The sequence below is a fragment of the Corapipo altera genome, unplaced genomic scaffold, assembly GCF_003945725.1.
Source record: "Corapipo altera isolate COAL_440 unplaced genomic scaffold, ASM394572v1 1, whole genome shotgun sequence".
Classification (NCBI taxonomy): domain Eukaryota; kingdom Metazoa; phylum Chordata; class Aves; order Passeriformes; family Pipridae; genus Corapipo; species Corapipo altera.
In genome coordinates this window covers 5462599-5485206 of record NW_020884873.1, presented here as the reverse complement: position 1 = coordinate 5485206, position 22608 = coordinate 5462599, and the positions used below count along the sequence as shown (strand labels likewise).

Sequence of the window (22608 nt, the reverse complement as noted above, 5' to 3'; positions counted from 1 at the left end):
ATCACTTTACTGCTTGTGTACCAAAGCAGTCTCCTTATAAGAAAAATTTCACACGTGCATTGGAATGCTCATCTTAATATGTGGCATTAAGATCAATATATTGGTTTGAGAAAGGAGAGAGAAGGAAAAAAATTCTCTTGATGGACATAAGTAGACAAGTGCAAAATCAGCACGTCTACCAAAACTTAATCACTTTACTGTCTTGGAAACTATTACCCCATATCTCCTTTGGCAGGAATGTAAAGCATTATAAAGCTTTCTAGGGACAGAATCAAGTCAACACTTTTGTGCTAAAAGTTTTCTGATTATTACTCTTTTATCTCAATTTTATGTTATTACATATTTTAAAACTTGTTTTAAACATTTTGTGCAAAAAGAAGTATCCAATTCGTCAATGAAGTATGATCCAATTAAAAAAGAAAATCACTCCTGAATATTGGAAAAGGCAATCAGTTACTCCTACTCATGCTAACTCACACCCTTTTAACTTATTAAATTCCATTTCTATCACCTTTATTCGTGCTGCTCAATTATACCACCTCATACATTCTGTTCATCCTCTTTATGTTGTACTTTGTCTTAGTGTAACTACATTGTTGCCACTGGTTATTGTCTATCTGATATTTGCCAGAAATAATTGCTTCTAGACAATTTGGGAGCCATATAATTTGAGTGGATGTTGTGCTCCTTATTTGTATTTTCAATGAGCTCCTCTGCTGATAACACAGATTTATGTGGGCAGAAGACCATGTCATGCTTACCAAAGCTGGAGAGGAAACCTCACTGTTCCACTAGAACAAAAACCTGCCATAATTTTTTATTTTTAAAGCAAAAAAAAAAAAAAAGCTAAACCTGTGATATGTTCAAGCTTCACTGGAGTCTTGTAGCAGGAGAGTTACTCAAAGGCAGTGTAGCACCAGTACTTACATGGTCTACAGGAGATGCAACAATTCTGTAACCGGGAAAGAGAGGGTAGGAGCAAAAGAACCTCAGCCAAACCCTCCTCCCAACAGTGAAATGTCTTTCTGTTAGTGAAACAACAGCTTGTATCTGGCTGAGTACATGTTTTAGTTAAAATGAAATAAGACTAGAATTTTCCTGTGTGAATGCCTCGAGATGACTACCTTTACATGTATTTAAATAATTAACTGGAGTGACTAATTTTTCGGAATGGTACTTCTGTTGAAGTCCATGATTACTCTGAGTTCAATGAGAAAATTCGGCACCTTCAGACAAGGTGAATGAAAAATTTAAACATTTTTAGATTTTGGTCCGTCTCATTACAATTAGTTCTCATTTGGCCTGAAATGCTCTTATCTATTAAAATTTATCATTCTTTTTGCAGTCCCAGCAGTGTTCTCTACCCCATATTCTTTGCAATGTTTTCTCATTACCACAGTCGTCTTCCATCCTTAACCCAAACTTTCTGGCATTAATCAAGCTGTTTCTTTGAACTTTGCAATAGGTAGTAAAGTATCCTGCCTTTACCTGCAATGTCCTGATAGATCTGAACCATTCAGGACCACATATATGATGCCACATTGACCACTTACAGCAATGAAGATGAGAAGAAAAAAAAACCTCGAAGGCTCTATGGGCAGAGTAATGCATGAGGAAAGTGTTGCCCCTTTGAGAGATGCTGGATTGGCAAAGTTATCCAGTTGTGTTTGTTATTAATTTGCCATATTATTGCGTGTAGATGAAGCAAGGAAGTCCCAGGGGTGATAGGACTGGATTTATTTCTGTCTAGTTTTATTCTGTCTGGGACACTGCCTAAGTACATTTTGCATATTAAATTGCGGTCAGGTTTTTTATGGAAAAGTAAGAGCAAAACGCTTTAAAAAGCCTTTACAAGATGTTTAGGCTATAGTCTGCATTTTCCAGTGATGACTGTTCTTAACAGTAAGACTGGCAATATTTTTTCCTCTCCTTTTTTTAAGGAATGTGATCTAATCTAATAATTTGAAATCATAGGGGAATTCTGTCTGTATAATTTCATAATTCAGAGATACCCTACACTGAAAGAAAAATACAGAGGGACTTCTGTAGCAAAATACAGAGTAACTTGCAGAGTTCAGGACAGCAGGGACATGTCAGACTCACCATGGTAATCCTCCTAATGTAAAACTAAGCAACTCCTCTATATCATCCTTGATTCCAGGACTCTAAATCTCTTCTTGAATGATTTATAAAAATGGGAGGTTGATGCTCACTGCCTATCAGAAGACCTCTTGGTGCTGTGAGCTAGAAACTGGTAGTATACCAAAGACTTAATCTTCCACCAGAGCTGATTTGGAGGTAGTGTCCAGGGGGGAACAGATATAACATTTTCTCTTTTCTGTAATCCTTGTAAACCTGAATTATTCCAGAAACCAAATTGAACTTGGATGTGATTGAAACATCCTCGTAACCTCTCCACTTGGTGTGTGCAGAAGGCTAGGCCAGTAAAGAAGGATCAAGCACCACGCAGAGGGCCAAGTTCCTGCTGCAGGCACTCTGCTCCTGGAACCTTACATCCTGCCTGTACTGTGTAAAGAAGGGAGACTGAAATGGTGATTTTTAACTACCCTCAAATGTTCTTTCCCAAGGGAAATACACTGTTCTCAGTTACAGCACCGTGTCAACTTGGGTGTGCCAAACCACCTTACTGGAGTGTGAGGACGGGACCTAGAGCAGCTCTAGATGTTGTTGGGCTCTCTCTGTATCTCAGTGTGCAGTGGTGACATTTGCCTTATTCTGTCCCCAACACCTGACTGTCTGGCCTGTGATTGCCCTCCTGCTTGGCCTGCAGTGCCTTCCCAACTACTGTGACAGGACAGCTCAGGCTATTGCAATGATTCCATTTTGCAGCTGTTGAAATAAAACATATCCAATGCAATTACCTGGTTTCATTTGGGATGTATGGGTGGGTGTTTTTTTTGTTATTGCCCAGTTGAACTTTTCAACTGTAATTTCTCATTGTTTTCTGCTTTGTGCAAGAAAATAACAACACCTCGTATAGTTGAGGAAATAATGTAATTGAGGTTATAAACACAGAGAATTCAACAAATCCAAAATGACATCTCTTTTGAGAACCATGTAGTTTTGGAATATGGCAAAGAAATTTGAGCCATTGACTGTTTTTATATGTTGTACAGCACAAGCTAAGCCTTAAGTCTTAAGGAAATGATAACTGGCAGTCAGAAAGTCAATTTTCTTTTGCAATGTGTATGTTTCTAGCAAAGTATGGTTGACAGTCATGTGTTTTGCCCAGGGTTTGCATTTATTCACTGTCACTGGTGGAGCAAGGGGCTTACATTTACCCTCCTGATACATGTGAGGTTATGGTGGTCACTGCATACCAGTGGAAAATCCTGCCTTCAACGTGAGGAGATGGGAGAAGTGGCCTGATCTAAGCTTCCCACCTGTGAAAGGTTTGTGTGTAGGAACAAGAGAATACAGTAAGCTGGAGGAGACAATATACTTGGCAGTTTACTGCCACCAAACCTATGAGAATAAAGGTACTTGACAACAGGGGGAACTGCTGGAAATACCTTTAGGCAAAATTTGGCTTCCAAATTCCAGTTCTGCCTCAAACATCATTGTTTTTACATTAAATAATTCAGTTTTTGCCAAGTCCAGTTCCTTTCTTTTCTCTTGAGCTCTAGAAGCTGAAGGAAACGTGCTCTCAGGCAGATCTCTGATGCTCTCCTTCATTCTTGAACAAGACTTCTTAACTGTCTGTACCATCTCTCCAGCACATACAGCATGTGAGGACAAGTTGCACCACCTTTCCCATGTCCTTGCTTAGCTGTTCTTAATCTCAAGTGGCCAATTTGTTTTGCTTTCATTACAAATGGGAAGGGAGCGGATTAAAAAAGATAGAACAGTCTGAACCAAATGTCCTCATTAAGTTTGTTTCTTCATAGTTAACTTAAAACTCTACACATGCTTGCAAGTCCTTTATTTGCTTAGGTCACCATTACTCAAGGGAGTAACTTGATTCTAGCATAGCATCTCCTGTAGGTGAAGATCATTCCTGTGAGTAGGGATTACACAACCAGGACCTAAAGCACTGTTCCTTGAGAGGTACAACCTACAGAATGATGTAATTTATGGCAGAAGAAGTTAGCTTGATGTAGCCAAAAGAGGTTTATCTCAGTAAAGAAGATTACTCACAGAGGCACGTTGTTGCTGTAATAAAGATTTTGCTCATATTTAAGGAACGCCAGTGAAAACAGGGAAATATTTATTTGATCTTGGCTGTGTAGCTCTTTTAAAAATAACACTAACTACAAATGTATCCAATAACAGTGTCAGCCTTTATCCTACCAATTACTGTGCATGCTGGCATGATTATTCAGCACATCTTCACAACCAAAAAATCCCAATACCATAATGTGGGACCGCATCAGGGTGTAGGCAGTCCCTTCCAAATGAAGAGAACAAAGCCCATTCTGACATCAAAGAGCAGACATGGAGATAATAAAAAAATTCTAGCTTGGCTTAGTAAGAGATTTTTCAGAAGTGGTCTGGATGGATCAAACTTTCTTTCTAGTCCCTTTTTTCATTCTTCATGTTATGCCTAGAGTTCTCATTCAGAGAACTGGGTGTAGGGCATGGCTCTGAGACAGAGCCCCTGCCATCAACATTGCTTGTCCTAAAGCATCTGAAAATCAAAGAATGCCATCTGCTGTCTCCTAAGAATAGTTTGTGTTGTTGTTTAGATGTGCTTTTGTCTGGACCATAAAGGAGCAGAAGCATCCATACAGATTGTAGCTAACTGGTATCAGCAGGAGTGTGTTTGGTTCCCTGTTGCTCACTTGTAGTTGCTGGCTGTTGCTGTCACCATGATGGGCAAGGGAAGATATTGCTGTTCCACATCAAAATAGTAAGAGTATGATCTACTGTGGTTTTTTTCTCACATTCTCTCCCAGATGACATCTCTACTGCATCTGATGTCATCCCAAGCTTGCACCAAATGCATACTTTGACTACAACTGGCTGAATTCTGTATTACTTATTAATTTAAGATCTTGTAAGCAACATTTTCTCTAAAGTGCCTGTATGGCTATTAATGTGTTACTGACCTGTTGGGACTTTTTAACATTCTCTTTCCATCCTCTCTCAAAGGTGTGACTAACACACACTGGGTAGCAGTCATCTCAGAAGTGGGACACAAGAGAGTTCATAGGTTTTTCTCAGGACACAAGGTTGTACATGGATGTTCCATGACTCTGGCATTATTTGAATTAATTCAGTTTGTCCCGACCTTCCAAAAGCATTATTAGATGCCTGTAGTCATTGTTGTGATTCTCACAAAGAATTATCAAAATATCAGCAAAGCACAGAACAGTGGACCAGTCAGATAGTTCTCTCAACCAGTGAATGCATTTTAAGTCTACAAATAAATTATTTTTTTTTTCAGTTATTATCTGAATTTGTAATAATATGGCATCTTGTATAACTGCTATAGTAAGAAAAAAACAAAAGAACACTGAATTGAGAGGAAGGTAATATGAGGAAATAATATTTTAAAATTTCACTGGCTAAATAAATTTGTTGGAGACCTTCCCTCTTCTCTTTAATGTAGATTTCTCCAAAATCAGCTACTGCCTTCTGAGTTACATCTGCTTGGTATTACTGTGCGAGTTGAGAACACGGGGAGATTGTCTGGTATGAAAAGCTAATAAACTTTTCTCTGCTTAAGATGTTCACTGATGGAACAAATAATTTGCTACTCTGATCACGGAGAAGTGTGGACCAAAGACAGATGACAGCCCACATAACCTGCCCAGTTAAAATTTTATCAAAGTTTTCTTTCTGCCAGGGAAAAGGGAAGGAGATCAGACATCTTTCTTAATCTCCCTTTTTTCCAGAAGCAAATCCAATTTCTGTTTAACACATGTAACAGTAACCTATCCCACATGTGTTTTGCCCTTTGTTTCAACTATTTTTTTCTGAGTTGTCTTAGTAGCTATGCCTCTTATTTTTTCAGTTTTAGATTATCTTCTGCTGGTTTGCCCTACCACATCAATCATGATTCAGAAAACATCTGCTAACCCTCTGCAAAGAATCTTTTTTCAATTTCAGTAATGCTAAAGCTGCTCAACAGTTTTATATCAAAAGCTTTTTTGACAGAATGGAGTTCACGGGATAAAAGAAATAGAAAGAATTATTTTAAAAAACCTATTTTTGTCACTTTTTTCCATAGGATTTACTAAATTTTTTTTCTTTAGCAGTGGGAAGAGCTATGGAAATTCAATTTCATTATTGGATTACAAAACCTTCTCTCCTCTCCTCTCTAAACTTTCTTCAAGCATCTCATCTTACAAACAGATACCATTCTTGCAGAGGCTATATATCTTAGAAGTATAATCTGTTGGGGGTATTTATTTTCTGTTACTACTAACACACTAAACTAGCAGCCTGGCTGAGATTTCTATCTTATTTTGCATTGGCTGTTGGGTTTGGTGATTTATTTTTTTTTTGTAATAAGTGTTTTTTCTTGTTGTTCAGCACATTTCTGCAACTGGTGCTTTCTCATAGGCCGTTGCTGTACATTGGTTTTTATATGTATTGGAAGTTACCAGAAGATGAAGTCCCTTTTAAGCAGGTTTGATATCTTGGTCAGAGATCCAACCAGTGTATCCATATATTCATATACACAAGTTTTACAAAGGCTTGCTTTAAACCTAACAGTTCTGTTGTTTATACTAAGCACTGCCAAATGAAACACTTTAGGGTAGAGTCTCAGCCGTGCCCTCCCAAGAGCAGTGAAAATTTGAACTCAAACTTTATCCCACCTTTTGCTTTTCACATTCCAGGCTGAGATCATGATTTCACTTTACTTTTACTTCGAGGGGGCCAAATTCCTCTCAGATTTATATTTGTAGATTTCTGTATCTGTTAAGAACTTAATTTAGCTCTTCAGATTGCAGCAAGAAAGCCTTATGGTTCCCTCTAGACAGCTTATTATATGTAAAAGGAAATTAAAAATAAATACGTGTTTAGTTTCAGTGCATTCTAGCAATACATACACAATCTGTAGAAAAATCTTTGAATTGTTCAAGTTGTAAAGAAAGTTACAAAGGAAGTAAATATCAATAAAGAACCATTCTTTCTTCTGACAAATATGTATTTGTGAGAACTGTAACCATTAATTTTTCTGTCCAAATATACTGGAGCTACCTAGTGAGCTAAAGGAGGTTTTACTTATTATGTCAGAAAGTGTTTTTTCCTCTAAAGCATTTTATTATCTGATGCGTGCAAGCAGAGTTTTAAGTCTGATAAGGTTTATAAAGATCAAAAACAACAGTCTTACTAGTGTGGAAAAGAAAGCAATCTGGAGTTTTAGGCATTCTGAGATGGGACTGATTAACCACTGACTTGATAAGTGCCTAAATCCACTCTCTGTTCTTAAAACTAAGAGTCAGAGTTGTTCAGATTTGTCTGGCCATGTCTTTTCAAGGATTTTAACATCATACCATGCATTTTTTTTATTAACAACATTTTCAGTAGTTTAAAAAGAGAAAACAAAAAAAACCATCAAAACATCAAGGCAGTAACACAACACTGATCACACATTGTGTGGCTTGTATAAATTCTTTCATTACCTGATCAGGTTGCTTCCTATTTTTAGGTTCTCAAAATACTCCAGAAGATGTCACGCTGTGTCTCTCCAGAACTCAGTCCCATCTATGCTCATTAAGCACTGTCCCAAGAGGTAGAATGAGTTTTCTTCTCCAGGGCGTTATTGCCTGAGTTTGTCATATACAATGCTGCTCTTCTACACAGATAGCCAGCTATGGAGAAAGTTTTAGGATTTATGCAATTCTATCCAATTTTTTTGTAATTCTTTTATCACGAGAAGTTAAAACAGTGTAGCTCAGAGTATGTCAATTTTTATATGTTGGAGCATTTAACCTGCGAGAAGATCAATTTCTGCCATCAATATATTTTTCTCCACGTACTACAAGACTATAATATCATCATCCCTGGATGCACTTTTATATTTGCAGAATCCCTGTGAACATTTGTTAACTTCTAAGCTTCTACCTTTTCTAAACCTCTTCACAGGTGATGAGTTAAAAAGAGTATCTAAAGAAGGACCTGAAACAATTAAATTACTCTATTATTTATAATGCAGAAAGGAGATTAACATCCACATGCCTCAGGAACTATGAGAATAAACAGTAAAAAATTTTGAAAACTTTACAAAGGCACTTGTAACCCAACAGTTATTAGTCCTCCACTCAAACAATTGAGACCCAAGTGCTTTGAGCCCATTTCTGTTACTATGATGCCTTAGCACTTACAGGTGTCCATAGTTCCTTGTTTTGAAAATTATATCCTTAGGACATAGTAATGTGTGTAGTCATTTCTCAGAGGTGTGTACAAACAACAACAAACATCCTGAAACAAAACTTTCTCATCCTTATCTCAGTTCAGAGGTTATTTAGCTGTTGGTTTCAGGGTTTTTTTTTATGTTCACTTGACCAGACTAAAGACAGTACTTCATGTTGCCACATTCCTATACAAGTTTTCTGATTGAATCCAGTGGCACAGGACTAGACCAAAATTTCCTCCTGAACTGGAGCTTGAAAAACTGTGCTCTGTCACAGCTGCCCTTGAGCATGAAGAAATTAAAAAAGTGGAAATATGCTGGGTCATTTCACTGAGAACTGGTGCAGTCTTCAGGCCAAACTGTCCTTGGGTTTGCATAGCTCTAGAAGAGTGAAGAACAGTTCTTCCTATTTGTGATCCTTCACAGTGATTAAGTATAGATAAAACCTTTACAATGGGCCCAAGAACAGTTTTCTTAGTTCATGATCATCCTGTCAGGAGAAAATCAAAGCTATTTCCTGGGAAAGGGTGACAGCTGACCCTTGCTGGCCTAGAAACTGCCAGGGCTCCTGCACACCCTTTACCTGCCTTACCTTCAACCAATCTTTACAAGTCCCCTTTATAAGTCAAGTACAATCTTTACCCCCTTTACAAGTCAAGTACTCACTCTGGCAGTGAGTACTTGACCTCATCCTCCCTACTCTCTTCATTAGACTATTTTACAACAAGCTGTGGTCTTTGTTCAAAATTGAATGTCTAAAGGTCTTGCCTGGACCTCATCTTCAGCTGAACTGAGCTAAGATCAACTGGTTAGAGGATAAAGTTGAGCTTGTAGGAGCTATCTAATGTGTTGGATCTGGAAAGATGAGCGAGGTCTTTTAATTATCAAGCAACTTCGTAAGAAAGTGAATGCTTATGTACTTTGAACAAAAAGCTGTTAAAAAAAGCCCCCCAGGAGGGGAGAGAGATGCTTGTATGAGTGGTAGAAGAGGTCTGTTCCAGCAGAGAGTCCAAATGCCTAAGCCAGTGTGTACATTTATCCAAACCACCCTCCTCAGGCAGCCAAAAGCTGGTGCTGTGTGGCCACCACGCTCAGGGCAAGCTGTATTGTTTGACTGTCTAAGTTAGGTCACTCTGACAAGCAGAGGATACTTAAGATGAATTGCTTCCCAAGAGAAAAGGATCCAGAAGGAAGAGCTGGGTTTTGTTGTGGCTTTTGTATTTGTTCTGCTGTTCCTTTCTTGCCTCAAAGGATGAGGCAAGGGTGGTATTGCAAGACTTGGCAAACATAAAGCAATTGTGTTCACATACACATCCCCATTTGTATGAGTCTCCTTTTGTGTGTGTATTTCGGTTTGGGAAGTCAATGAAGACATGGTTTGAAAATGCAGGAGTGAGAACAGAGTGAGCAGATGCCAAAACTTTCCTTTTTCTATTCATTCCAGCACATGGTTTTGAATTGAATGTTTGTGTATGTTTATATGGCATTACCTGCTCCAAAATAGTCACCATTCAGCTTAAAAAGATGTCTTTCCTTTTTCTTTTCACTTCAACTAGTTTTCTGTCCTGTGTCGTGCCTTTCCTTCCTATTCCAAGAGCTTCCCTATTATTCTTGAAATAGAAATGACATCTGCAGCCCCAGGAATGCTGCACTACACCCACAGAATTTGCTTTATCTAGAAATCTGCTACTAATATTTTGAGACTCCTGCAAGACAGAAAGGGACTACCTTCCCAAACTGTTATTGTACAGCTGTCCTTAGCTGAACTGTGTCATATGAGTTCCTTTTGTAACACTGGGGAAGAAAGTCCTCCATGTTTTCCCTCACAAATCATTGCAGATGTACTTATCTAAGATATCTTGCCACGACTGTTGACCTTTTTGTGCTAAAACCATCTGATGTTTTCCAGGCTTGCTTTAAAATTGGTATAAAACCTTTCATATTTATGAATATTTAATATTTTTCAATTTTCTTAGCTGATGTCTACATTTATTAAATTATAAACATCCACTTTGGGGAATATTACTGGTTATATTGCTTGTGCTTTGGAAATAATGATAACTGTAGTGGCAGTCTCTCAGTGTATTGTCAGAAATACCTGTGATTTGTGGGTAGGCCTCACTCCTGGCTGGGAATGGTGCATAAACTCTGTCACTGAAGAGTGGTTCCCAGAAGGGATCTGAGTCAGGCACTGTGCTGAGTCACAGATCCTCCCCTGCTTCCTCCCTGCTTGCAAAAACTAGTAGTTTTCTTCTGAACTATATTAGCAGAAAAATAATTACCTCCCACACCCCTGGCGCTGGCTTAAGTATGAAAATGTGTATTTGTGTGTGTACCGGGAGGCAGAGGAGGGATGGATGGGGTTGAAAGTCCTCTTCTTTCCCTTTTCTTCCTGCTCATTTTCAGGTACTCATTTGTATGAGACTGTCCCTGCTCATACTTATGATTCAGGCATCCCCACAGGGTAGTCAAAATATAGCCCTGCAAAACCAATGGAAGAGTAGACTTGGGATACGCTTTCTGTAGAGACCTGGACCACTAAGATGATGAGAATAGGAAACTGCCTTGTCCAGCATACCAGATCAGATCCAAAATTAAAGACATGCAAAAAAGTGAGTTAGAGCTGTATTTGGAAAGGCCCAAATGTGAGTTCTGAGACCAGCCTACCACTAGTTTCCTTGGATATGTTCCACAATGCAACAACGCCAAGCGCATTTTAGCAGCTGAGTCTGGTGCACTTTTTTTTTTTGGTGCCATCTTGCAGAGCATTGGTTGAAATCCAAGAAAGCTTGTAAGTACACAATGGGGTGTATAGGTAATCCCATTGCTTTAGGTGCAGACACTTATATGCTTAGAGATAAAGCACATTCTTCAATAACTGCCTGAATCGATGAGACAGCAACCAGCCCCTCTCATCACTGTCTTCCTGAGAGAAAAGTACAGCACCATATAATAGTTCTAAAACACCTGCAGCACCCCCAGCAGTGTATTTCCCATAGCTTTGAGAGAGATCAGTGTTACTTGGTATAAAGTTTTTTTCTTCTTTCTTCCTTAGTCTCCCTGCTCCCCAGTTGTATCCTAAACCCTTGGGTTGATGCAGTCCTCTAGAGGCAAAAAAGGGCTTGACCTGGTATAAAAAGCAATGTTTTTCCCATGTAATAAATATTTAAAATGTTTTATCAGTGTAAATAAATGCTAAATTCTGTAAGCCCGGGGAATGGCATTAGCGTGTTTTGCTTGCTGAAACATTTATGGAATCAGTGTCAACCAAGAGAATTCAGCCAAGAGGGTTTTTTTTAAAGGTAAACTGAAGTGCTTTTAAAATAAATACTACGAGTTGTTTAAGATCTTCAATTATTAACAGAAGAAAAGCATGGGCTTAAAAACTGCAAACAATCCCTTTCATAGCACTTTCCCTAATCCCTGTGCAGTTATGTCTGTGTCCAGCCTGGAGTGAGCTCCTCAAGGCAGATGCTGTACCTTCACAGATGTCTGGAGAGTGTCTAGCACACGGAGAGAGCTTCCACGAATGAGTAACTACGTTTAGAATGCCAAATATTTGAAAACCATTTATTTTTATATTTGCTTGTCAGGACTTAAGGTCAAGACCCCATGTTGACGGTTGGCCAAGGACTGCATTGCCAGCCCCGGTAAAGCAACACTGTAAAAATTTGGCTCTGCTGTGACAAGGCAGTTAATGGTATCACCTCCTTGAAATCCAGAGGCCAGCTTTGCAGTCTGATCAGGTCACCACTCTGATTTAATTACGATTATAAGCTGCACAACCCATTGCTAGGAGTGCAAGCCATTCTTCCACAAGTGAGAAAAAAATGCCAAAGATGTGCAATGGTGTGAATATCCGTGTTGGGTGATACCTATGTGTTGCACTGTGCAAAGATTAAGAGCATGTATGAGTTGGGTCAGAGAAACCATTCTTTTATAAGCTGAACTGTCTTTTCTTTCTCTACACAGGGAAAGAACCTGTAGAAGTGTGTAGAATTCTCACCTTTTGTTAGAAAAAAATTTTTATGACTGCTTGTAAAGGGATGATTTGCCTCCGTTTACTCTGATCAGAAATGCATATGATCATCCCCAGACACTGATCTGCACCTCTCAGGTTTCAGAACATAGATTTGATATGTTTTGAGGCATGTGAAGTTTTTTTTAATTAAAAAAGTTTCTCTGTTCCACCTGCCCATGGCTCTTCCCCAGTCCTTTAATCCTTTCCTGATAGGGCATTCTGACTTCTCTGGGCAGGGTTCCTCATACCATTCCTTGCAACAGCTACTCGTGTTGCAAGTGGCTGCCTAAGTGAGAATAAAGTAATTTACAGGCAGTAGCTGTATTGCAGCAACGAGCTTGACAACAATGCAGGGAACCTGGTGATGTGCATGTAATTCTTGCCCTTCTACAAGTAGCATACATTACATCTTCTGAGGACATTTCCCAAGTTGCTGCATAGTTAGTATTTTTTTAACTTTTCTCTCTGAATACTTTAATGGTAATGTATTTAAGCTTGCTAATTATTGGAATCATCAAGATTTGAAAACAGGCTGCCCTAATGGAGCACTGCACAGCACACACATCAATTCATCCTAACAGTATTCAGAACCTCATCTCCTCTTCAAAGCTGGTTTATTATCCTCAAGAAGATTTTCTCTAATTAAGCTGGCTGGAGGTCCTGTACATCTTCTGGTGGTACCTGTTCCCCTTGACTGCCTAAACACCTTGTCATCTCATGTTTATGGTGCAAGCCTTTGATTTCACAAGTACTGCTTTGTTAACACAAAGGGCATTGATTTGTGCAGATATTATCTTCTCTGGACATCTGTAGTAGCTGAAGCACTTTTATGAAGTGAGTGATAATGAAGCTGTATTTAAAATGAGAGAGCTTTTTTGTTCATCTTTTTGTCTGTTCTCACTACCCTCTCAAGAGTACTGGGTATGTCCTATGATGCGTAATAAATCAATTAATAATAATAATTAAGGGTAAATTACATAAGACCTGGTATTAGAACTCTTAACCTCGTAATCTTGGCTACATATTGGATTAACAAGGCTCCACTAAAATCACTAAAAAGGGAGGCCTTTGTTTGCTTTTGTGTAGATTTGTTTGAAGCTACAAATATTTCAACCTGCAAAGTTTTGGGATTTTTTCTTCAGGTTTGTAGCCATCTGTAGTCTTTTAACTTTCCTGTATTGTTGACATTTTTTGGAAGTAGATGGGACAGTGTTTTGATTTTCTCGTGAATGTGACATTCCTGACTGATATAAAGAATTGATGTTTTCTGTAAGTATTTAGAATTAGTAGACTGAACGACATGAACATCTAGAGGAAAAGCTTGACTGCCTCATGTAAGCACAGCAATTGCTTTTTCCTCCAGAGGCATTGCTTACCTGGAAGAGTACCCAGAGGCAACTGAGCAAGCAAAGAGGCCCATTCTTGTACGGGATGTTTTGATCCCATCAGTAATGTACTTCATGTAAGAATCAGTTTGTGAAAGCTGGAATGTTTCATGCTGAACGTCTCTCCCTTTGGATAGTAGCACGAACCATTAACACATATCTGAACTGACTGTAGAAACCTGAAAACATGTTCTGACTAGAGGCATGTTAGTACCCAGCTCTGGGTTGCCAGCAGGCAGTGAGTTGATCTTGCTGGCCAGGCAGCTGATGCCACCTTTGATGGTTTCTGCTGTGTTCCATCAAGGCTGCGGAGCAAACGCAGTCTCAGCCTTAGCTGTGAATTGACAAGTGGATTGCCTACAAGTGAAAGTGCTTGTCAAGAGATGTCATCCATATAAGAAAGTATTTAAATTAGTTGGGTTTTTTTTTTAAAGTAAAAAAAAAAAATTGAGAATCTCAGATGATAGATTTTCAAAGTTAATAGTTATCGCAAACTCTCTTGGCAGATGTATAACAGGCATTTACAGCTCATGAATCACATTTTTCAAAAATCACAGCTAATATCAACTTCTCCGAGGAGATGACAGCATTTGCAGGAGACATTAATGGCTTCTGGCTCTCAGTCATTGCAAAATCATGAGCTCATAATTGTTCTGGTGTGGCTATTTGTAGACTATAGAGTTCCAGAGGTCTCTCAATACTTCCAGCATTAATAACTTGCCAGTGACAGTGGTTACCATCGTTGCTACCAGTGATAACAACTTTAAGACATTTGTAAATGCAAATCCTTACTAAAGGCTTATGAGGCTGACTTTATTATTCTGGTTTTACGAAATGAGGAGAAGGAGACAGAGAGAGGCACATGAATCTGCGGCTTGAGTCCAGTGCATGTGAGGGTACAGCTGCTTAGTGCTTTAGAAAACTTGGCACCAAGTCACCTTCCCATTCTGGAAATGTTTGGCTTCCTCATGATTAGGACTTCTAACAGTTTCATGCCTTAACAACAGTCATGTAATAATATTTTATTCATACCCCTTTCTGGACAACCTCTGTTAAAAAGTGGTCCCTAATCCCTGGAGCAAAACCAACACTGTTGATTCTGACTCTCCCTCTGTTGAGACTGAAGTAAGGTGAGGGGGATGTGGAGCAGAGGGAGATCCTCAAAAGGCTGGGAGCTCTCACTAAGTGTGGGTTTGGTGGTCCTTCAGCATCTCAGGCTCTGCCTGAGACTTTCTTGACCTCTGCAGGAACCCAGAATCAAAGTAGGGATGTGACTTCAGTTAGTCATCTCTCCCCATGCTCCAGAGTGCAACTCTGTGGCACCCCAACATTTGCTGTGTGTCTCACAGTTCTTGTCCCACTTCAGTTCTCGTTGTTCTTTGTTTTCCCCATACTTTAGCTCTCCCCAGTACTGTGTGTGGAACACCTTAGGCATGTTTTCCATGAATAGGCAAAACAGCTAATATATTCCCTCCCCAGGGAGGTGGTATTTTGGTGACAGGTAAGTTAATATCTTATCTAAAGTAAGCTTTACTTTAGTCTGTGATCTAGACCAAAATCGTAAATTTATGAAATGCTCGGGAACTTCTGGAGGGAGTTGATCTGTGAATGTACATCTTTACATCATCAAGATAATGAGTTCAGGTGAGGGGGAATGAAATAAAACTGACATACCACTGTGCAATTTATAGCCTCTCTAAATTTTGTTCTCTTCCTGATAAGTGCTTCCTTCTGTTCTCTCTGCAGGTCTCCAGGTGGTTTTAAATTCCATTATCAAGGCCATGGTCCCTTTGTTGCATATTGCCCTGCTGGTGCTGTTTGTCATTATTATCTATGCCATCATTGGACTGGAGTTATTCATGGGGAAGATGCATAAGACCTGCTACCATGTGCAAGGGGGACTGATAGGTAAGAGGAACACGTACAAAGATTTTCGGAGGGAGGCTTTTCCTATAAGCCATGGAGCATTTGTGCTGGCACAGGAGATAGGTGGCTATTGCTCACTGCCTGTTTGGGGTTACACAGGGGTGGGTCCTCTGTTTTGCTTCTTGGATATGAATCCCCTGTGATGCAGAGAGACTGCAATTGTGACAGTTTAGCTTCCTCATCTTGAACACTCAGCTGTTGGCCTGTCTGCAAAGGCTACATGCAAAGCTATTGATTCCTGCTAAACAGTCATGGACTTCTTAATGTGGACCTTTGGCACAACAAGCCAACCTGAGTTCTTTAACAAATCTCCCAGAGGCTCAAGCAAGGCTAAAATAGTGATAATTCTGTCGTTAGCAGACTGAGCTACAGATGACATGGCATCACAGAAATTTAAAACTCATATATTTTATTATAAGTCTCATGCACAATTACATCTTTGTTTTAAACCAGTATCATTGTAAAGGAATATATAATTCAAGGCTGTACCTTTTTTTTAATCACAGACCGTGGCTGTGGTTAGAAATGGAGCTAGAAAGAAAACAAAATTATATTAATGAGAAGAAAATTTTTGCATCAAATCCATCAGGAAAGAACTTTCAAATTATTTACAGAAAGAAATATTCCAATTTCAAAGTAGTTCAATTACACTGTCAGTCACTCATCTAACCATCTGCTCTTTTTCATTTGATTTATTGAACTTGAACAGCATCGATTTCTCATGTGGTAGTGGGTGCTAATGCCTAGGACCCAGAGCAGCTCATAACTAAGAAAATATTTTACAGCAGGAAATTGTTTCAGAAGTTCTGTATTTTCTGCTTTTATAATGTTGGCAGATTTCATTTTCTGGAAATGATGCTAGAAGTATAATGAATTGTCACTCTGGTTTACATTTTAAAGTGTGCATATCTTTCTCCATTCTGTCTGGAAATATTTACATTATGGCATCTAATTCTAATATTACTGTTTGTGGCATTCTTTAATGATCAGAATATGATCATAACTTTCGGAAAATTAAATTGTTTACCATATAAGATGTGAAACAAACATAATTACCTGCTCTCCTACACATACATACCTGCATCTGTTAAAAATGTAACCTTAGGATCTGAAATTCATATATTTTTAAAAGAATATTGCAGAAATTTTTGTGCTTATAAAAATGTTTTCCGTGGCATTTTTCATATACCAAAGCATTTAGTTTGGCTTGTTGTATGGGTTCTCAGATCTCTGCAAACATCTGTACAGAATAAGGGGTCGATAATCAAGCAACTGCCTTATAGAGTTTCTGAGTGCCACTGGGCTACTGATAAAATGCCACACAGCTTCTAAACTCCAGAAGAGCAGAGCTCCAGATGCTCTCTGCTCTAATTCAGCAGTGGCCCAGTGCCATATCATCTTGTCTCCAGAGCACTGAAGCCTGTGTGCTGCAGGGGCTCAGCCTCCTTCAACAGAATGGCCATAAGTGCTGCACTTCCCTTCCAAGGTTAACCCAGATGCTGGGTGACTGCGGAATGAACACGCTGCCATTATGGTCACAACGTGCAGCCTAATGAAACATAATAGACTTGGTCTAAGGTTCCCTCTCATGTTGAAAAGCGTGACTTCTTCCTCATAGGAGGGTATGCTTTGAAAAAAAAGTCCATCTCTGTTTTGACTATAAAATTTGACAGCTTCGCTACTTTATTTTTTTTTTTTTTTTCACAAAAAGAAAGTGAAGCTCAACAGCCAGCAGTGGCCCGTGTACTCCTGAGAAATCTGTCAAACTCGCTGCAAAATGCATTTGTTAAAATCAGATATCCTTCACGGCGGGTCAAATGGCAATTCATTCTCTTCATCTCCTTTTTTTCCCCCCTCCCTTCTCTCCTTCAAGATACACCTGCAGAAGACGACCCGTCTCCCTGTGCCCCCCAGTCTGCGCACGGGCGGCAGTGCCAGAACGGCACGGAGTGCAAGGCAGGCTGGGAGGGACCTAAACATGGCATCACGAACTTTGACAATTTTGCTTTTGCCATGCTGACAGTGTTTCAGTGCATCACGATGGAGGGCTGGACAGATGTGCTCTACTGGGTACGTATCCGAAAATGATAAGCTGAAAGTCCTGCTCATGTGCTTACCAGCTATGTGGAAACTTGGGGGCTTTAGCTTTCTTGCTTGCTCTGTATGGTGAAGGCATGGTTGCTAGCATGGAGCTTTAATTAACTCAGCATATTATTAGGTAAAACGGGAGGGTTTATCTGGTGCAATTAAATCAAACATAAATGTTGACCTTCCATTGATATTTTAATTTTGAAAGAGGCAAGTGGCTTATTGATTTGAAGATTTGCAGTGTACCCTTGTTGAGCAGAAAGTCATGTAAAGACCCTCTCTGCAGGAGTGAAATATCTCATACATCTCCAGATTACTGATGTAGAAGTATTTGTGACAGATAACCATGTGCTCTGCCTGTGGCATTTGTGTTACAGAGGCACTACACTGATCAGCTTGTAGGTTTTATAACAAAGGCCTCACAAATTCCAGCACTACTTATGATTATGACTTTTAGCATAGAAGAATTTATTCTAATGCTAGTAACTCTGATACTGGTATCAATCATGGTTACATGTTTAACCAAAATATGATACTATCTTTAGCCTAAATGTAGTCTCATCTTGTCTTGTACCTTAATTCTGGGCATCTCAGTAGCTTTAGTTGGTACCTTTTAATTCCTAATATATTGGGAAATTCGTTACAATACAATTAGACTACAGGAGTTAAAATCATATTTAGCCTTCACTTGTAAACCATATATAAACATGTTTCTGGATTCAGATCCTGCCATCAGCTTTTGCAGCAGCAAGTTGTGGTCCAGGATTGTAATTCTCACACAGCATAGCCCCATCTGTAAAAGGTTAACCCAGGCTCTCAGTAACTTGGAAGACTGGCACATCATGAGATGTGGTTCTCCAAGATGGTAGGATGTGCTACAATGCATGATGCAACTTAACTCAAGAAGACCCAAAGCACACAGAAGGATAATCTGGACTGAGGCAGCTTGCACTGTTAATCAACATCAGCTTCTCTCTTAAACATGAGTCTGAAGCTGTCTTCTACCCAACGGTGATTTAGAGTTTACGAGATTTCCCTTTGAAGATTTAGCTTATCTGCAATAGATGGTCTCTGTGTGGAACAGCTAGAAGATGTCTCTTTATCCTCGTAAGTTTAGATTAGAATTGTGACTCTAGCTTCCTTCTAATGCCTGAGATAAAGGGCAGAGATCAAACCACAAGGGCAGTCTGGGTCTCAGAGCACAAATATTGCCTTTACTTAAAAAGAGGGTATAGATTAATAAAATGATGAAGAAGAACAGAAGTCAGAAAAGGAAGAGAGTGAAACTGCTCCACAGCTCAGCTATGGCTATATATAATATACCTGTCTTCTTATCACACCTAGCTCACATTTCTCCAGCCTGTGTGTGAGTGAGAGAATTTATAGGCAGTACAGGGGAAATAGGAGAGAGTCAAAGGTATCAGAAATAAACATAAAAATAGTTTTGGCTGTGTATACCATTTAGAATTGTGAAACCTGTCCAGAAGCTATCATCAGTTTCTCCAAAGACACGTGCTATGAAAGACCCTTCCAATTCCCACCCTTTTGGGCCCATTTGTCATTTTCATGGCTAGATATAAATCATGCAGAACTCAGTTATCAGTTATCTATTAACAGGAGCCAAAAGCATAAACTCACTGCCAAATGATTTTCTGACGTGACTGTGCTGACAGTCTGATTTTTAGGGTGTCCCTGCACCAACCTGGGTTTTAGATGTTACCTTTTATTTGGTATTCAACTTTTTTAACTGATTTCCTGAGCTGTTCTTTTTTTATTTAGGGACAGTATGGTGAAATTAGACCTGAAATTAATACAGATTGATGTTCATTATTTTTAGGGGCATCCATATAGTTAGCCTATTAGATTATGGCTTTGGTAGAATGCTTGCTTTGGAAACAAAAGAAATAGTTGTTATCATCAGTTCCCAGTTATTCCTGGAAAAGACTACAAAAGATAAGAGTTAGCACTGCAGAAAAAATTTCAGTAATGGAAGAGGAGGAAATTTAGGTTGCAAAGAAGAGAAACATTACCTAACATTTAAAGACTTGAAATACAAAGTTTGAGTAAACACCTGAGCTGGCAGACATACTCAGTTATGGGGCTGTAAGCAATCCTGAGAGTACTATTGTCCCATGGGACTTTTGCCTCTTTGTGCTGTGTTGAAGAACCAGATAGAAGACAAGTCTGATCAGTGCTTGCCATCCAAGCACCAAAGAAGGTATCTGAGATGGGATGTGTATTTCCTGCTGCAGAGGGGTCTGTGCTACTCTGGGGGCAGGTGTTGTTTGGGCACTTACTACAGGGCACACCTACGAGAAAGACTGTCCCTTTAATATTTATATGTAGAAACAGTCTCTAAACATTCACACTGTAATTTCATGTAATTTGCAGACACACCTATTGTGATTTGAAACCTTTGTAGTCCCTGACTTCTGGATAGCAAAGAATAGAGAAGATGAAACATTTCACTTTCTGAAAGTGACAGAAGAATTTTAGTAAGTGAGGTAGGATACAAGTATCTGTCTTAAAGTTAGCGTGAGACACTATTTCCTCAGTGTAGTCTGGCTCATACTTAACTCTCCTCCCCGGCCTTTATCTTTTTGGCCAAGGGAGAGTGGGCTTGACATAGACAACCCATTGGGGGATGCATCTCCACAGGACTGCAGAGATAGGAGGCTCTTCTCAAGTAGATAACTCTGAAAGATTTGGATCCACAGTGAGGTCATGGAAATTTAAATTTGCTTTATAAGACAATAAATCTGCACAGTTAATTTAGAAATCCAGACTTAAAGGTCCTTTCTCTCCAACTACATCCTGAGGTAGAATTTGTTGTCCATTTGACACTGAAAGTACAGATTAAAGAACAGTATAAGAAAATTTTGTCTGGAAGTCAGTTTTGCAGACAAAAAATTTAGGTGACGATTTTCAGAGGTCATTCATTAAACTTAAGGATGTAAACTAATGAATTAATATTTAAAAGTGCTGAGCATTCAAAGTTCAAGCAGACTGTCAAGTTCTTAGCTCCTCTGCAGTTCAGGGTAGATAACCAGGTTTGAATCTGGGGTCCTGCTGGGTTCAATGGCAAAATTCTCATTAATTTCAAAAGGTCAGGATCTCACTTTTTATTTTGCAAAATCTTGATCATGCTGTGGAGATTTTCCACACGCAGTTAGAATACAACACGAGGACTCAGATGCCTAATCAGGTCCTTGGTATCTATTGAGATAGTCTTCCAAGGGCATATATGTGGATGTAGGGAGTTTTCTTTGCTCCCTTCTTAAATCTGAAAAATATGTGCCTGACCTAAAATTCAGCAGAACAACAGATAAAGCTCTGGGCTGAATTACTTGGCTGGAAGTGTTTAAACGATGGAGCAATACCCTTGCTTTGAACTTTTCTATAAGTGCTTTTCAATTATAACTTCTTATTTCCCCAAAAGTAATTTTTGAAGGATACCTAGATCTCTGCATTCCTCTCAGTGGGAATGGAGGGAGCTTAGAACATTTTAGCATGTTGCCCTGAAAAATATAGTGGTCATTTCATGAAACCTATGCCTGTCCTGTGCCGCACTTTGCAAGGTTAAACCTGCATGTTTGAAAGTTAGAAAGCTGTGTGACCTTCCACAAGCCCTGGACTCCTAATCCACTTAATAATTTCAAATTTTTATCTTCAGTTTCCTGCTTCTTTATTCATGCTTCCCTGTGTAGGCTTTTCACCTATATAGTGAAGCCTGTCTCCTCTCCCATGGAGTAGTAGTGTTTCCCATCTTGTGATCCACATCTTCACAAAAAGATAATCAGAGACAGGAAAGCAATAAACTTTTATTCCCTAGAAGGACTTGACATCACTAAGATCAATACACTTCCAATCTCCTCTCTCACTTAGCAGATAAGACTTGTGAGTGGATTGTTTTCTTTTGAAATGTGAAAGAAAAATGCTAGGGAAAACAGTTTGACGCTGCTATCATGTAAGGCAGGATAATTACTTAAAAGGAGCCAAATTTTTATTGTGAAATAACTATATTGGACAGGATGAAAATCCATGCTAAACAACCTTGTTGACTCTTCACTGAAGAATTGATCTTTGTTGAAGGGAGTGTTAAGTGTTTGTAGAAACACATTTCCTATACTGCCTTAGTCTTACCAGGTTTACATATGTCCCAGTCTAAATGCCAGGCAGCTTTGTCTCATGTGCAGTCAGTTCACAGAATCATTTGAGTAGACAGGCACCTCTTATGCCACATTATAATTTTTCATATGCCTTGTAGAAGGATTGAGGTTATTACTCTCAAAGCTCTCCTTATTGTATGATCAGCCAGCATTAGCAGCTTGCTTGGTGCAGGCACCACGGCCCGTTTCTGAAGACCCCTCAGTCTTTGAAACTTCCTGCAGCAGATGCAAATCCAAATGTTACAAATTAAGTCATTTAGTATTTTGTGATCAGTCTCTGCTGCAGTCCCTTATTTTGTATTGTCTTGTTGACTAAGGAGGAAAATTAATTCCTGAGCAGTTTATAACATCCTGTTTAAGTATTTCTAGGCATTTGTCATCTTCCCTTAATCTTTTTCTAATCTGAACAGATTCAGTTCTTTCAACCTTCCCTAATAGGGTTTCTTTTTAATTATTTTTAATCAGTTCGTTATTGTCCTTCAGGGGAAACTTCACTTCTGAATTAAATACAATTCAGACAGTGCCCTGTCTCTAGAAAGGTTTTCATCTTTGTGTGAAATGTGCTCTCTGCAGCTGGAGCCTTGTGACACCGCATGCAAATCTGCCCACTGCAGCCTCAGTTTTACGTGCCTGGTGTCTCCACTCCCCTGCATCTAAGCAGTCATATCTATAAATGAAAAGAGAGCCCAGAGA

General features: G+C 39.2%; 1 protein-coding gene across 13 annotated transcripts in view; it reads left to right on the top strand.

Annotated features, from left to right (window-relative positions):
* Positions 1–22608, top strand: part of CACNA1C (calcium voltage-gated channel subunit alpha1 C) — a 433754-nt gene that overhangs the window by 243372 nt on the left and 167774 nt on the right. For all 13 annotated transcript variants that reach the window (XM_027658568.1, XM_027658551.1, XM_027658560.1 and 10 more), the window contains exons 6-7: positions 15479–15640; positions 17532–17728. In XM_027658568.1, coding sequence (XP_027514369.1) covers positions 15479–15640; positions 17532–17728 — 359 coding nt within the window. The remainder of the gene's footprint in view (positions 1–15478; positions 15641–17531; positions 17729–22608) is intronic.